Source organism: Pholis gunnellus (assembly GCF_910591455.1).
Source record: "Pholis gunnellus genome assembly, chromosome: 7".
Lineage (NCBI taxonomy): Eukaryota > Metazoa > Chordata > Actinopteri > Perciformes > Pholidae > Pholis > Pholis gunnellus.
The window spans coordinates 5,011,604-5,029,213 of NC_136533.1; the positions used below are offsets into that span (position 1 = coordinate 5,011,604).

At 42.5% G+C, this 17,610-nt stretch overlaps 1 protein-coding gene across 1 annotated transcript in view; it reads left to right on the forward strand.

Annotated features, from left to right (window-relative positions):
• LOC306698651 (unconventional myosin-IXAb-like) overlaps nucleotides 1–17,610 on the forward strand; it is a 126,364-nt gene that overhangs the window by 76,419 nt on the left and 32,335 nt on the right. The window contains exons 9-11 of the mRNA XM_079163067.1: nucleotides 330–419; nucleotides 6,769–6,885; nucleotides 8,077–8,211. Of these exons, the coding sequence (XP_079019193.1) occupies nucleotides 330–419; nucleotides 6,769–6,885; nucleotides 8,077–8,211 (342 nt within the window). The remainder of the gene's footprint in view (nucleotides 1–329; nucleotides 420–6,768; nucleotides 6,886–8,076; nucleotides 8,212–17,610) is intronic.

Sequence of the window (17,610 nt, forward strand, 5' to 3'; positions counted from 1 at the left end):
CTCTTGTGAGTCCTGCAGATCTATGGAACCCCTTTAATAAAAGTATGTCCATGGAGATAATTGGACTGTCCCACTGCTGCATATTATCGCTTTTACTATTATAATTACTTTCTCAATTTGAACTGTCAAATAAAAGCCATGATGTGCCTTAACGTTTGCGATGATCAAGGGTCCTGTACAAGTTTATATTTGAAATCCCTGATACTGTACGCATTCAGTGTTATACTAATATTTCACATTTTTAACAACACATTCCTTCAACATCACGTAAGACCACCAAACCCTGATCTTGACCTCATCCTTGTGGGGTTTTTTTGTGTCCTCTTCAGGTCAAAGAGGAGATGCTGCTGGAGGCGCTGACGACCAGGAAGACGGTGACCGTGGGAGAGAGGCTCATCGTCCCCTACAAACTCGCTGAGGTGACATTTACAGTTACCGCAACATCCACAGACACCATATCACTCATCTCAGTCTCAAACACATAGACTTCACCTGACCTTCTAAAAATAATGACCTATTGCCAGTAACCCCCCCCCCCCCCCCTGCGAGTATGTCTGGTCCCTTACTGCCACCACACAATTCATTCAGATTGTTTTTATAGTCCATTCCATTTGTCACTGGCATATAAGAGAACACACACCAAACACAACAATGCATTGACAATAATGCGTCTAACATTCTTAGTGACTAAGTGGCAGTAATGGACATTCGGGGACATTTTAACACGTCTTAATCGTTCGCTACTTAAGGTCAGAAGGGCCTGTGTGAGTGTGGCGGGGGTGGGGGGCGTGTCTTTAGTAAATTCCAGTCCGTCTCAAGAAAGCATATTGTGGACGAATGTTTTGTTATGAAGCGCGTCAGCTGTCGGGGAGATTCTGTGTTTGTGTGTGTGCATGTCTGGGGAGTTTGTTGGGGCACTTCCCCTCCATACCCCCGCCGCTTCTCTCTGAGGCTCTTTTGATAGACGTCTCTTCCTCTGCAACTTCCTGTTTCCTGTCGAGTCAAGGGAACAGGGCGACTTAACCCGGTCCACACAGCCCTCTGGATTTACCTCCAGGATGCCTCGGTTGACCTAGATAGACTACTCTGATGTCGGTCATTGTGCTTGTGAATATTAATATTCATGATATTATTTTTTTTCAATCTCTCCGTCCCAAAAACCTTCGATGGTTTAGCAAAGAATTTTTGTCTGAGGAAAGGAAACGCTACACATAGATAGTCTGTTACGCTGCTTCAACTCCACCTCCCACCCTTCTGATCCCGTTCTCACACACACACACATACACCCCCATCCCTCCAGGCATGTGGTCTGGTCTCAGGAATGTGCAGCCTCCACTGGAATATACAGTACAGAGGCCAAAAGGCAGATCCAGAGTCTGTCTCTGTTTGTCTCTGTGTCTCTTTCCCTGACAGTCACACATGTTTGAAACACATACAGTGAGTTCCCTTTTCCTCGACTAGCTGTGAAACAGAGGCCCAGACGGTGTGATCAGAAACGTAATCATGGACTGCAGCTTTGATAAAACCCTGTCCTGCAGCTCCTGGTTTCACGCCTTGGAAGTTCCCTCCTGTCCTTCGCAAGATGGCCTCATCTTTAAAGGAGCGAGAGGATGTAGAAAGGCCTGGAGAGAGTGAGGCAGCGACCTTTCAATCTGTGAAAGTCCCTTAATGAAAAATCATAGAATCGCATAACGAGACATCCCCAGAGTCTTGGTGCCTTAGTGTATCTCTCTCCCAACATAAAACCTGCAATAACGGAGTTTTTGGTCATTTAGAGGAAGCAGAAACGAGGGCCGTGGGAGCGAGTCGAGGCCACCTGCAGAATCCATAACACGCCTGTTTTTATACAAAGGAAATGTGGAAAAGAAAAAAAAGAACCTGGCAAATGTTGCCGGTTCTTCTAAGAAACAATTTCTTCCTTCTTGAGATGATGAGAACGGTTGAGAAAAGTGTGCAGCTGTCCCATCCACCCACGGCTGAGTGTGTGACCTGCTGAACCTCACTGTGCTGCAGTGTAGAGTAGAGGCTGGTATTCCCCCAACTTCAGCCAGTAAGATCCCTAAAACTCATTGGACGCATTGCTGTTGAGTCAGGTGGAACGCATTTATGAGCTGCGCAGTAATCATGAGAGTAAAAGTGATGTTTCTATTCAAGCAGGGAAACTGTGCTTTGCAGCTTCTGAGGAGGTCAGAATCTTTCAGTCTTGCCCAGGGACACTAAAGAAGTGCCTTTGTGGCCGGAGGTGCAACATTTTACTTTTGAATCCAGCCTTTGATTCTTTTCCCATGATTTTTGTTCAAGTCAAGACAACAGGCCATGTTGTTGGCTCAGGCTGTACATTATTAGTCTTGTTATATAAAAAGTCTGATTTTAAGACCTAGTTCACAGCACATTTAGACTGAAAGGAGAGCGAAATAAAACTGGAACTACTGATGAAGTCAGTAACAACATATGGTGTAATATTGTGTGTTTAACCTCACTTAACCAAACAAGCAATCATTGAAAACATATATTGTACAATTAACGGGAACTCCAGCTTACAGACAGGTTTTTTAGTCATGCTGGGTGTTAATAATCTTGACCTCTGTGGTTTAGTTCAGGTTTAATTCAGGCCACGGTTTAATTCAGTTTAATTCAGGTCACATCTGCTTCTGCGACATCATGATTGTGCGAATGTGTGTCTGTCAAGATAAGGTGTGATGTCTGACTGCAACATTTGTGGCTCCAGATAATATGACTCCACCACTTCCTCCTTCCTGTTTAAAAAACAGACGTGGGGGAGGGGAAGTGATGGGGGGGGGAGGGGCATCAGACGCTCATTCATATAAAAGATTCTGCATCCTATTAGAAACTCTGTCAAAGGTGTTGAAGCCTCAAAGTGAGAGTGTAGAGGTAATCCCCCATTGCTGAGAGGTTGTAAAATGTCTGTAATGTATGTACACTGTTAGACAAAAACAACAACTCCATAAATACAAATTAGAAGCACATGCAGGTTGGCATATTGCGGTGAAACACACACGCACACACGAAAACACCCTGCAGCGAGGAAGCTAGCAGGCCACGTGCAGCGTGAGCTCATGCTGCTGCTTCACACCTCCTGTGGTTTTCTGGAGAAAGAAATGTAACGAAAGAGAACAACAACAACTTTCCCCCCCCCGGGCAGAACCGTAGGATCACTGAGACCTGGTTCAAGGGGCCACCGTTACACAAGTCTCTGATGAAGTCCTGCTAATTCTCCTGGTCCGTTTCTTGGGTGGCCCTCCAGTTAAACATTTTCAAACCATTTGCTTCCAGCCATGTTCCCTCCTATAGTTGTTAACTGGTCCCATTGTGTTGAATAATTAAATCAGATGGCAAACACAGAGCTGATTCGTGCTCGGTGAGCATGTCTGATGTTCACATCTCTTCTGCCAATCCCCCGAGTTCCTGCTGAAGCATTCAAAATGGGATTCTTCTCTTCAAATGTTGTATAATTCATAACAATCTTGCATAACTTTGTGGGAGCGGGGACGTCACGAATCCTGCTTGCTAAAAATACCATAAACAATCAATAATGCAAGAGTGAAGAGGCCGCTTTTAAAATGTACAGTTCTGCTTCATCACGGCTGTTGGCTTTATGTGGCCTCAGCAGGCGATGTTTCTGAGGTTGACCGGGTTCACAGTGACCCACAAAGGCCTCTGAAAGAGAGGAATATGTTCATAACTGAGTTTTAATGTCCTTGTAGTTTGAGTCGGAGTGCCTGTTTTTGATCATTCTTTTAGCGAGCTTTAGACCAACTTCCTCTGGCAAATGTAGCTTCATTTTAATCTTCATTCAACCAAATCAATTAAAAGATACGTTAAAAAAGTCATCAGGTGAACATTGCAAAAGTTTCAGTGGATGTAATCATTTCTTCTGCTGGCCATTAAGAGATCCATTCTCAAATCCAAATCAATAAAAGTGATGAGGGACAAAATCTACTTTACATAGTTTAGCTGAAGCTAATATGAGTTGGACAAGTCATATGTTTATCTTACAGTCTTTAACATTCAAAAGGGGGATTTCAAACTGTGAGACGCTTTCGATGATCTCAGTCCAATAATCCGACTGAGGTGCCATTTTGTTTCACTTCTCTTATTCTTGTTCAGCTGTTTCGATATCATCTACACGTGTTGCCATTTTTCTGTCACTGTATTTCATGAGTTTAGGGAGATAGAGTCCCCATGGGGACAACATCAGAACTAAAAAAGAATGACTCCAATTTCACTGTAGAGAAGCAATTCCTGGATTTATGTAACTCTACGCTTCGATCCAAGTGGATCTTCGGGGGATAAGATCGGGATAGAACATTACAAACTGATTTACGGTCAGAACAGTTGTATTTGAGCTGTTTGGAAGGAGGATATTGATTTATGCACTCTTACACGTTTGGTATGAAACCAGGGTTAGACTCCTTTTCTGACAACCAGCTTGACACAAGCAAAGTCAAACATCCTGTTTGGAGTGAAATCCAAAGGGCCCTTGTCACGGTGTTGTGGCATTTATAAAGAGCAGTGGGATTTCAGTTTCACCCATATTCAATCTCTGCCAAATCAAATCTTCTCTGATTGGATTACACAGAGTCTTTCTAAATTGGGGTCTCTGTTGTAATGCACATGACTATTTCGGGTGTTCCTGCCATGAAAATGTTTGACCTAGTTGAAGCAGATTCCTTTTGCCTTGTTCCACTCCTCATTCAGTCATAACACGTGCTCCAAGTCTCCATTTAAGTCTGCTTATGTTAGCTTAGCATGCCTTTCATCATGTCTAAGGAGAGCGCGTAGTTGCTCTTTGGCTGGTTGAGGCGTAATAATGACTCCTCTTGGCAGAGCTGGTTTTTATGGATCAAAAGCGATCCATAAAAAGAGTTGTCCAAGTAGTGATCTGCCGGTCTGGAGGCACTTAAGAGTTCTGGCTCCTGACTGAAAACACCTCAAATATAACAGCACTTCGCACAGCAAGACTCCAAACCTTAAGAACAGTAACTCAGAGTTGTGAGCAGTGTGGGAGCTTTAACACCAACCCCGTGTTTACCCTCTAAATACAAAGAGGCTGTTGTTATAAACCTTGAACAATTTAATAATACCAGCCTGGCGTTTCCCATATCTAAATTACAGTTTCATAGTTGCTATCAGACTTGTATGGTACTTGTATGGTACTCAAGCTCATACTGTTGTTCCAATGATTCTTTAATGCCGGTTGACTGTTCTCTTGTACTCATTTTAACAGCTTGGTGCTATAGTGTTGTTTGTACCCGATACCACTCTAATGTCTGTTAAGTTACGCTAACTGTGGAGAAAGAGCCAGCTGGCCAATTAGCTTAGCTTAGCATCAAGGGAAACAGCTAGTGTGGCTCTGTCCAAAGGTAATAAAACACTTGCATCTTCGCTACGTAACTCCCCGTAAAACCGCAGCTGGTCGATTTAACATTAATTAGATTGAATTACATGAGAAATAACATGTCAAGTAGTAAAATGTGGAGATGCTAATGAAGAGTTTTTTTTCTTTAGACAAAGCTAGGCTAGCTTTCCCCCTACTGCTTCTAGGCTTTATGCTAAGCTAAGCTAATCGCTTCCTGGTCCTAGCTTCATATTAAGCGTATATACGAGAGTAGTATTGATCTTCTTGTGTAATTCTGGTATGAAGTATTCTTGATTACAAGACTTAACAACACTAATATATATATATATATATATATATAGTTTTTCATTATTTTCAAGCTAAACCTACGATGGGGTATCTGGCCTTTGGGAAATCGCTTTATCAGTCAGTGGCTGGAAAACCTAACTTAATGTCTTACCTTAGAGAAATAAAAAAAACCCGAAATTACAATAAATATATTTCTCAATAGAATTCTGGTAAGACAGCTAAGCTTAAATGTCTATCTAGGCCTTAAGGATTTGACACTAAGCAGTATGTATGGGTCAAAAGGCAGCTAACCAGTATTTTCATTATCAATTAATCAACTTTCTTTTGTCAATAAAATGTCAGAAAAAAGCAATAAATGTCACAACATCATCATTACTGTCAGATTTCTTGTTTTGTCAGACCCACATCCTCTTAAACAGCACATTTCTGGTATTTTTTAGTGATAAATGACTTAAATAGTTGTATGTGATTAATTTCTTGTCAGTCATTTGATTGATTATTATACTAAATGTCAGCAGTACTGTGAACCTAAATTTCAATAGTGTCCCTCACCAAATTATTGACAGTCTCATTTGATTTATAGCAGTATCCATGGATCAATTGCTCAGCATACCTTTTTTTGGGGGGGGCGGGTTATGGATCTTTTAGTTCCCTCAGTGAGTCCCTTCAGGTGAAGACAGAGAGGACGTTAATGTTGTGTTCGTCTCGTTGCTCTGACCAGAAGCCGCCTCAGTTGGCAGGTGTTTGGGTTTGATGCAATGAAATGTCGTAAGCCACCTTCAATAACAGTCGACCAATCTGCAGAATGACTTTACCATTATGCCGTTGAAGAAAAGGAGCAGCACTCAATAAAGTACAACGAAAGAAATAGGTTAACGAAGTAGGTTAGGAAGTGTTTAACTGGTTGCGTAAGTGTTCCCAACCACCTCAGTGAAATGAAAATGGTCAAGCAGCAGCGGAGAGTCAGTGTTCTTCAGTAAGGCTGAGAGTGAGAGTGATAAAACAGTATTGGCTCCTGTTCAGAATTTAAAAATCCATATGTTTTTGATCAGGAAGAAACTAACGTGTTGTGTGTGTGTGTGTGTGTGCTGTGTGTGTAGGCGGGCACGGTGAGGGACTCCATGGCCAAGTCACTGTACAGCGCGCTGTTTGACTGGATTGTGTTCAGGACCAACCATGCCCTGCTGAACAACAAGGACCTGGAGGACAAGTCAAAGGTAGGACTGAAAACACACACACTTATTAATGTACACGCTCACAGCCACAACATCTGTCCAGGAGCCAGACATCTCCTTCTATTTTTCTCTCTGAATGTTATGAAATCAGTAACAACACATTGGGATCGAGCTTATCGTTCAACCGAGCTTATCGTTCAACCCTTTGAGGGCCAATCATGAAAGTCTCTCCAAAAATTGCAAACATGCAAACAGTCTGGAGGAGAAATATAAAAACACACATCCCTTTGTCCCGTTCATGTCTTCTCTTTGTTCGTTTTGTCTTTCCTCACCTTCATTTGTCGGACTCGTTCTCCCCGTCCTGCTGTCTGTCTGTCTGTCAAACACATCTGCCTGTCTGTCTGTCAAGACTAGATTTCTCTGCTTTCTGGCTTCCTCCACTCCCAGAGGCAGGGAGTGGTGTGATATCAAGATTCCACTGTGTGTGTGTGTGTCTGTGTATGTGTGTGTGTGTGTGTGTATAGCAGTGTGTGTGTGTGTGTTGGAGTGGCAGCTGGCAAGTCAAACCCTGTGGGGGCATCTAACGGATTAGAAAACAGATCATTCTGTGTGTGTGTGTGTGTGTGTGTGTGTGTGTGTGTGTGTGTGTGTGTGTGTGCCAAGAACATTTGGGCAGATGGCATCAAGTTCCCCTTAGCTCAGTTTACCCCCTGTGGTCCATTGCTGCCCCTGCGCTGTGTGTGTGTGTGTGTGTGTGTATATGCCTCCCTTGGCACTGACATCATCTGTCTGTCTGTGTGTGTGTGTGTGTGTGTGTGTGTGCCGTCCCTCGATGCTGTCAGGGGGTCGATGAGGTTGCACTTTCTGTCAGGGTCATTGTTCTTGTGTGCAGATAACAGTTCATACGTGCAGCTATATGCGTGCACTCGTGTATGTTTGTAAGAAAAGAAGAAAGAAGGCCCCTCAGAGAGAAATAAAACGCTGCGGAATTAAATTGGAAACAGCTTTCACAGTCCATTTCATAATGAAAGGCCGTCTTTGAGTGGATGGTGCATGTTAAGGATATATGACGGCATGAATCTTATTGACACCCAGGGGACAGCTGGGTCACTGGAGCTGTAAAGAATGAGACCATCAGGATACATTTTTACTGATGCTGGCAGTTTTTCATGTCTTGATTCTATAAATGTGTAAAATATAAAAGGAATCTGAGCTGTCTGTCTTTTTCACCAGATTCTGTCGATAGGAGTCCTGGACATCTTTGGTTTTGAGGATTACGAGAACAACAGCTTTGAACAGTTCTGCATCAACTTCGCCAACGAACGACTGCAGCACTACTTCAACCAGCACATCTTCAAACTAGAGCAGGTACAGTCATATTCTCTACTCTTCCTCTCCTCTCCCTTCCTCTCCTCTCTTCTCCTCTCCAGACAATGATTATTGTTTCAGCTGCTGATAAGACATCATTGCATGTTTGTGTTTTATTGCCTCTCTGTCGACGTTAACAACACAGAAACATTCATACGTGACTCGCTCCGGTGTGTCTCGCTATCGTAATGACGTCATAATGGCGTCACATTATTGTGACTGTTACCCGCTGTTCAGAAAACGCCTTCATGCTTTTGATTGGTTCCGCTGATGGAGGCATGAATGGGCGCTCCTGACTGAAGAGATGACTTCCTCTTCAGTGGAGAGCTCTGAGCGCAGTGCAATCCGGTTTAACACACTGAGAGAGGAGCTGCCTTTGTAAGCTGTGCATGTTGTCTGAGGTGTTTTTCACACGTCTTGGTTGTTTTCTCTGATCTGTAGCATTTTCTACTTTCAATAAAGGCTGAAGACAGGAGTTACCTGTAAACAGTAATGGATAAAGCAAATTAAATTGTAGTGATTACATAATAAGAAATACAAACAACAAATAAATTACAATTACAAATTATCGTTTTCCAATACCAGCTGTACTCCTCTAACTGCAAAATAGCTCCCAAGTGTATATGAGGATTACGTTTTTTTTTTGCTTTCATTGACAGAATGCAAACAAATGTGTGACATCACTGCCATGTTTCATCAGTCTATCACGTTCAGTCGGTTCCAGGCGTTTTTTATTGTTGTGATTTTTATGATCAACACTAACAGGGCGTCAAATACCGATGCTTGGGCAGTTTCCCTCGGCGTCCTGATACAGATGCACAAGGCCCCCCTTTCTATGGATGGATACGGCTCGGCTAGTATATATAGAGTCATGACTCAACTGCACCTTTATGCAAATGAAGTCAGCGTATCACAAGGCAGCGGGGCTCGCTATACCAAAACTCAGATCTAACAGTCAAACTAGACAGTGCTGGTCAAATATGATTCCCTTATCGCATTGCCTATTTCTGTGCCTCAAATATATTCAGATACAGATACTTTGTGTACTGTAAATTCAGAAAGTTTGTCGCCCGGCTGCCATGTTTATAACAGCCCAGCAAATACCAAGCAGCTCCCTTTCGGCCGGAGCAAACCGGACTGTTTTGGGTTCCGTCACGTCACGTTAAGGGCGGGAAAGAAGGGCGACGGATGAGACAAAAACACCGGCGTTTTCCTCAGGGGACCGAAGCTAGAAGCTGAGTGCTTTTTACTGACGATGTTACGTGATGTTATTCGATTGAGTCACACGTTTGCAGCTTAAGTTACGTCCTAACCCTAACTAAGTGGTCTTGTTGCATAAACCTAACCTAAGTGTCAAGTTACTACTCAAAAATAAGAAACTACTTCTTTGTGCCCAGTGTGCAGTTCAACTAGCGTTCTCTACATTTCTGCCGTTCATGGCCTGTAGATACGTCTTGGGGCCAACCCCTATTAATCTTTGGTTAAAGTAATTATAAATACAAAAAAACATCTCAGTCGCAAAATGGTCACATGCTTGAAAGCAAGAAAAGGACAAAAACCTTCATAATACATTGTCACCAAACTAACATCATCAGACCTTTCAGTTCAGCCGGTCTCTGCCGGTTGAACGTTCCCTTGTACTGTATGAGTGCTTTGTGCTGGACAGCCACGTTCCCTCTGACATTACAGTACAAGCAGCTGTAATTATGTAGCTCGATCAAGTTAACACGCACACCCATTAAAGTGAAAAAGGTCAGAGGAAAAGTGCTGCATGACCAGAGGAGGCCGACGGGCCGGGTTATAGTGCAGCAGTCAAGCAGAGCTGCTTGTTTCCTGACGGCTAAAAGCAGCTAACGCTTTTAGCTTTTTGTGCATTTTCTCTGACTGGGTTTGCTTTGTTTGTTTACTTTTTATGCCTCTAAATGGCCTCGCTCTCCGGTGTAAATCTCATCACTGTTTCTCTTCATTGTAACGTCTGCGCTGATCAGAGAGACGTCAGCGTCATGATTACGCTCACTATTCCACTGAAAAGGACGATTACTGAACCACTAATCCCTGACCAGCTTTATCTTGTATTCGTTATATTCATTTATTCAGTTTTCCCACTTTCAAACCACTTAATAACATATCCATAGAACAAGTAAGAAAGCTGTAAGAGGGGGAAAAAAAGAGAGAGATAATTAGTCTCAGTCGGTTGCACTGTGTCACAGAAGCTGTCGGCTCTCGCCCGCTTCGTGCTGAGCCCTGATAGGCCGCGGCAGGTTAGCGGGCGGGCCCGTCGCTGAAGGCCAAATGAGAAAGAGCAGTGTTTCAGTAAACGAGTGCAATAACGTCCCTTCAACCTCAATGAAGATCACAGGCTGCCGAAGCCTCTAATGGTTCTGTTATCTGTGTCTGACAGTTCGCCCTCAGGGTCCTCACACACACACACACACACACACACACACACACACACACACACATATACACACACTGCAGGATGTAACATGTACTAACAAACTGTAAATGAAGAATTGACGGTTTAGCACTCTGGGGCTTTAATTTTACATCCAGAGGTTTTCACTGCTGAAGCTGATGGAAGTTAAGATAATTATTATTAAGGCATCAATAGAATTCAATGAAACATTTTTTTACTTTTCATAAACAATAAAAATATAGAAATTAAACTACAGCACTGTCAGTCTAATCGATCAATGTTCATTATAAAACATATGGAATAAATTGCCGTTAAAAACACAAAACAATGCATCTGATCATATTGGTCAATAAAAACTGAAAAGGAGACGGGAGCTTTTTATCTGTTGCATTGTGATTCTGTAAAATATGTAATGTTTGTGTTGTCTGTCACTCTGTGGCAGCAGGTGCTCCTCTATCTCTCTTTCGATTGACCCTTTCGCTTGAAGGTTGTGGTTTTTTACCTGTTATTTTCAACTAATAAGTGTCAAAGTGCTGTTGAGACGCTCGCCCTCACAGGACGGCGCCCAGAGTTCACGTTTATTATCCTTTAATCACTGGGGTCCTCCGAACTTTTGGCTCTCGGCCTGTCTCGCGTTTATTTGACAGGACAACAGTTGAGGTGGCCGCTGAGCTCTGAGGCCCCTCTGAGGCAGGTTGGTGTAGCTTCCTCATCGAGGGTTTCCAGATCTCTACTGATTTGTGTTTGTTTGAATAAAGCTGTGCAGTTCACGCTCACGGGCCCCCTCTACCCTCGGCTTGACGTCTCGAGGAAAGAAAGCACTCCACACCTTGTCCGACGCATCGCGTTGAGCCTTTGGCTGCTGGCACTCAGTTACCGTTTAAAAGATACAGAAACTTTCCTGTCTTGCATAAACTCAACAAACTAAAACGGTATTATACTGTGTTTTTTTGTTATTTGTTGTGAGTTTATTACCAAAATATTAGAAAAATGGCAATGCACTCATTTAAAAGAAGATCATGGCTTTTGATAACCCAAAATGGGGATGAAGTTTCCAGATTTGTCCGTCTGCTTACCTCAAATATCTTTACATGGTAGCGAGCCATCTTTAGAAATGTGTCTATATTTGTTGTCACTGTGTTTACGTTTTTATTAATTGTGGGAGGAAACAGCGATCACTGTGAGCATATGATTTATTTAAATATGTGTGAGAGGAGAGGGAGACACATATCTTTACATAGAAAATAGTAGTTTACTGCTATATTAATGGTCTAAATGTCGTATAGAGAACCTTTTGAAGGTGAATATCTAAGAAGTATTCAGCTGAAAGTTATGATGAAGATCAAAACAATTGAAATTGTTCAAGCGTGAACCGCTGCTTTCTCTTTGTCCGTCACTCTGACTTTGAAAGGTGATTTTCCATCAGTGGGATTTTCCTCTTCTGCTTCCTCCGGGCTTCACTCTCCTCCAAGCCAATCAGTTGTTCTTATCAGCAGCGTGTGTGTTTACCTTCGGAACAGCAGCCAAAGCTAATAGGACCACACCAACCACAGCCCCTGTGTGTGTGTGTGTGTGTGTGTGTGTGTGTGTGTGTGTGTGTGTGTGTGTGTGTGTGTGTGTGTGTGTGTGTGTGTGTGTGTGTGTGTGTGTGTGTGTGTGTGTGTGTGTGTGTGCGACTCCAGTGTTTACACTCAACATGCCAATCGGTGCTTGATTTCTTGTCTGTGTGAGGACGGTGTATCAAAGAAAGAAAACACAGGACCGCCACCGCCTTAGGCAAACACGGTATCGTGTTTAACTCGTGAGATATCCGTAAAGAAATAAAAAACATGTGGCCAAGTCTACCTTCATGATGATGCCCACTGTTATTGAGTTCATTGTCTATAAGTATATACACAAGTAAGTCCTGGGGGGGGGGGGGGGGTTATATTTATGGTTATACTGGTGTAGATCAGGAAAGCCAAGTTGGAGTTTTTGATGCAGATTTTCCACACTCTGCACCCTTATTACCATCAGCACAGCTCATTCCTTGACGTCATTTTTGTGAGTCATGCTGGTTACAAAAAGCAAAACTCAAGAGTGTGTTAAATGCCAACTAGGGCTGAACGATATGGGGCAATAACACACTACCAGTATTATTCAGAAGCAACACATGATTCTATAGTATGACCAACACACCACTGGATACAGCCGACATGTAAACTGAGGCCTTTGTGTTATGATGAGATGTGATGAATTGATACGGATACCGTATCTTTATTGAGCCATTGAATTGTAAAAGCCTTAAATCACAGTCGAGTATTCTAACTCGTAACTTTAAGCCTTGTAAACATGTAACATGATCCCTGCGACTAAATTTAAATTAAATCTGAAAAAATGAGGATAAAGCGCTGCAGAACAGCAAGCCTGGTGTGAACATTAATATATGGAAAATAGATATAAATCGTACTGATCTCCAGTAAGCTACAGCAACAAATCACACAAACTAAAGTGAAAACCTGTTGTTAACCGTTTTCTGTACATTTTCTACCACTTGACCACTTTCTGAAACCACCAGGAGCTGCTCCAGCTCTCATGATCGTCCTGTCTGCTCAATAAAAACACTCTGCTGTCATAACAAGAGACAAGCGCGCTGAGGAAGGGAGGAATAGAAATGAAGAAAGAAAGAAGAAATAGAGAAATAGTAACACGGACACACTCACAGCCTCCCTGCCCGGCAGAAAACAGACACAGAGCTGACTAACAGTTTGAGGGACGACGTCAAATCAGAACTCGCTGTTTTCTTCAGCGCAGCAGGACGTCCTGGGGTCTTTATTGCTTATAGATTTTTAACATCTGCGACTGTTTCCCAATTTCTTGTATGTCTCTCTCTATTGAAAGTAGTCAGTGGACACTTTAAGGGTCCGTTCTCCTAATTTATTTCAGGATGTTTTGCAAATGATTGCTTGTATTAGGGACACTGAGGGGGACGTCCTCTAGAAATGATTAATTAGACAAATAGTAGACATCAGGGAATATGAATGTATATTGGATTATAATGATTGTGTAAGCATCACTTACACTGTTAAAGCTGGTTACGTTGGGGCTCATTTTAATGAGGCTACTTTGTATACTGCTGGATAGTTTAATACATCATTAATATCTTGTATTGTTTATCTTTAGCTTTAACATACATGTAGGGGAGTAAACACTATTTGCCTCTGAGTTGTAATGGAGTTTAAGAATTAAGTTACATAAAATGGAATTAGTTAAATAAATTACAAATACCTCAAAATAGTTCTTAAAGGGACAGTGGGAAGGATTCGGTGGCATCTAGTGGTTTGGTAGCAGATTGCAACCAACTGAATACTCCTCCACTCCTCCCTTTACTGAATACTCCTCCACTCCTCCCTTTCCAAGACTACGTTAACGTGTACCTGTGTGGGAGAACTACGGTGGCCTTCAGGTTCGGTAAAAACTCAAAAGGCTTTCTGTAGAGCCAGTGTTAGGTTTGTCTGTCCTGGGCTACTGTAGAAACATGGCGGACTCTGTGAGGAGAACCCCGTCCCATATGAATTTAAAGCTAACAAAAACACCATGGTTCTTAGTTTCAGGTGATTATACATTAATGAAAATATAGTTATGAAGATTATACTACATTTCTGCTCATAGATTCCCCGAGAAGCTGCACACTGGCTCTTTAATTCCATCCATGCCTTAATGGAAACCAGGATTCATAAGTATTTGTTACTTAAAGTCTTCGCGTTTCGGTGAGCTTTTGCTCAGTTTGGCTTCATCTTTGCTGACGGGACTGAAACCAGACGAGATCTGCTTTCAACAGTGCGTGCGCTCTGAGACCTCCTGAGTTATTCTGTGCTGTTGTCGTCTCACTGTGTCTCCTCTGTTAGCTCAGAGAAGTCTGACCTCGATCTGCTGCAGTGTTTTCATTTGATGTCTCCATTCTCTGTAAACTCTACGAGGCAGCCCTCAGGGTCCAGAGCACTGCTGCCTGTTTCTGTTTGGCCGGGTCTTTAGTTGCAGTCGCTGTTTAGAGAGGTTGAAGTGATAAATAGACATGTTCAAAATGAGGACTGTGAAGAAAGATTACTTTCATTGTCAATTACTTTTTTTCTCATTTAATAGATTCATCATTTTGTCTAGAAAGAAAAAAAATGCACATTAAAGCTGCAAATCTTCACATTTGAGATGCTTGAACCAGCAAAAATGTCATTTCTGCCAAAAAGAATAAATGAAACAATTCATCGAATTATAAGAATAGTGGCCTTTTGTAGATTGACTAATCAAGAACGATTTGTTTCAGTTGAAACTGTAGCAGCTGGTGAGGTCAGAGGTCATATAAAAAAACGTCTGTTTGTTCGTTGCTGGCTCTTTATGATGAAACTCTGCTCGCAGCCACTCGGCCTTCCTTCTAACTGAACCGCCTTCATTGCGTGCCTCACACGCTGGGCCACAGCTTTGCAGTCATCCGTCTGTTTACGTAGAGTATGTATGTAATGAAACGGCTGATGGGTGCAAGTGTGTTTATCTCTGTAAATGTGTGTCTTGCATCTAATTGTCTCTCTGAGTCAACACATCTGTCCTCAAACTCTCTCACAGACACAACAAAGTCAGCCAGATGAACTGGGTCAGTTATCTGTGAGTGCACGGCTCGATGAGTTCTAAACAAAAGCCATGCAAAGATTTTGTCATGGCTCACTTTTTGTTTTGCTGGATCCGGTGCGACGCCTGAGTGAAACCAAACGCACCACATGTCCCGAATGCCTCGTCGGTGATTCAGCAGAACTGAAAAACGGAGGAGAGGGCAGATGTGCCGCATGTGTGTGAAAGCTTAAATACTTGACTGTCGGCTCATTTTTAGTAATTAGGTCGTCAAAATATATTTTTTCCTTCATTATCACAATGCTCGTTCAAAAACACACTCACACGCTCTTACATACACAAAGGGTACCAGCATGCAAAGGTAGAGACGTGCATGCATCACCACGTACAAATACAGTGTGCACATACTAACACACAAACCTGTTTGTTATGCACGCATAAAACCGCCACCTTTACAGCTTATTTTACAGTTAGACCCGATGCACATTCCTGTGCATGCTGGTCGTCCTGTGATGCTGGAGGTGGAGTCATTTGTCTTCTTACTTTCTCCCCTTTGCATACCTCCAATCACCAGGCCAGACAACAACATACGATACAATGTACTTTATTGTCCCCATAGGGACATTTGTCTTGGATTTAAATGCTGCATACATGATATGACACATAACATATTGTCTTATCGTTATAGCTGCCTCTATAGTAGTAAATAAAAGAAAAACAGTCAAACAAAGCCATATGTACTAGAGCACATTGCATATATTGTACAATCAGATAAGAACATATTTGCACGACCCCCACATCGTATCATGAATCTATTGCACGACTCATTCAGCCTCCAGCAACATTATTCAAAATACTTATTGAGGAAGGCCCAGGTGGGTTTTTAAAACGGTTAAGTTTACATGAAGGTACCCTATACCGCCCACCGGAGGGCAAGAGCTCGTACTCGACGTGGAGAATGTGGGATGGATCCCCAATAACCCTCACGGCAGTCTGTACCAGACGAGCAAGCTCGTACAGAAAGACCTCTGTACCATGCTGACATACCAGACCTGACTATACTCTCTAGTAACATAATCCTCTGATCCACCCCGTACGCCCTGAGTCTGCGTAAACAGTATCGGCTCTGCTTGGGCTAGATTTGGTGTCAATATTTATCATTCCTAGAGGATGATTCCCAATGATTTGTTTGCTCCCCTGACCTTTTTTTAAATCTGTTTCTTGAATTTGGAATTGACCAATAAAAAGCATCTGGAGATAAAACCCACTCGTTTTCTTGAGCTCACAACTTGTATATTTTATGGTTTATACTTTATCTCCTTGTTTTTGTATTCTGTTGTCTTCTCTGTCTGCTGTTCTGTCGCTCTCTTTTCTTTCTCCTGTAAATGTATTTGTTACTTCTGTCTTGAAAAGAGGTTCATAAAGTTTGCTTGATTTTGTCTAGCGCCTCAAAAACAGCTTTGTCCATGATAGCAGTTGCACATTGGAAATATGAACTTCTGGGTGGGTTTTCATGAAAGCATATTCATGGGACCCATAGGATCAGACTTGTTCCTCCACCACCATCTGCACAAAATATTCCCATTTATGCTAAATAAACATCAGTGTAAAACACCATTAACTGTACTGAGTACATGTATTTTCCTAAGGGGAGCAATTTGTCAACGTTGCACATAAGATATTAATCTTGAACAGACATGTCGGCATAAGATTTTCTAATCACACTCGTGCTTCCAAGAGGGATAAATCCTTTTGTTCCTAATGATCCCACTGCTTTTCATCTAACTACTGGCAACGCTCTAAGAACAACAAAATCAGTGTGTTGTCCTTTCCATCATTTGGGATTGGGAGATGTAAAGAGCCCTGCAGCATCTGGAGGCTGCTGCCATAAGCGATTTTAATCATTGTTGTTATTGATTTTTCTGAGACAAACGCCCTCCTTTTCTTCTGTTTTTGTTCAGCTATGGCTCCCTGCCTCGCCAGTGCTGACCCTTAAGTTTTAGTGTTATACTTTGTGTTTGCTGAGTATGCATGCTCTTTTCCAGCAGTCCAACAGTAAGACACACTGTGACCTCTTTATTTACCTTCAAATGTATCTCAACAGTAGCTTTCCAGGGAGAGAAGAACGTTACCCACAAACCTCCCCTTCCACCCCCCCCCCACACTGTTCCTCCCAGCTGGCAGTGGGGTTGTAACTGGTGTCTCTCACTGGTTTCTCCCATAGGGGTTTTAAGAGGACACGGGTCATATACCTCAGTTGTCATTGGCCCCAGGGGCCACATCGATGTTACCAATTAACTGTGGTTTTACTGATAATCTACAAGCAGCCAGGTGTTTTCATCGTGGGGGTTCAGATATGTTTTGTCCTGTGGAAGCATTGGTTT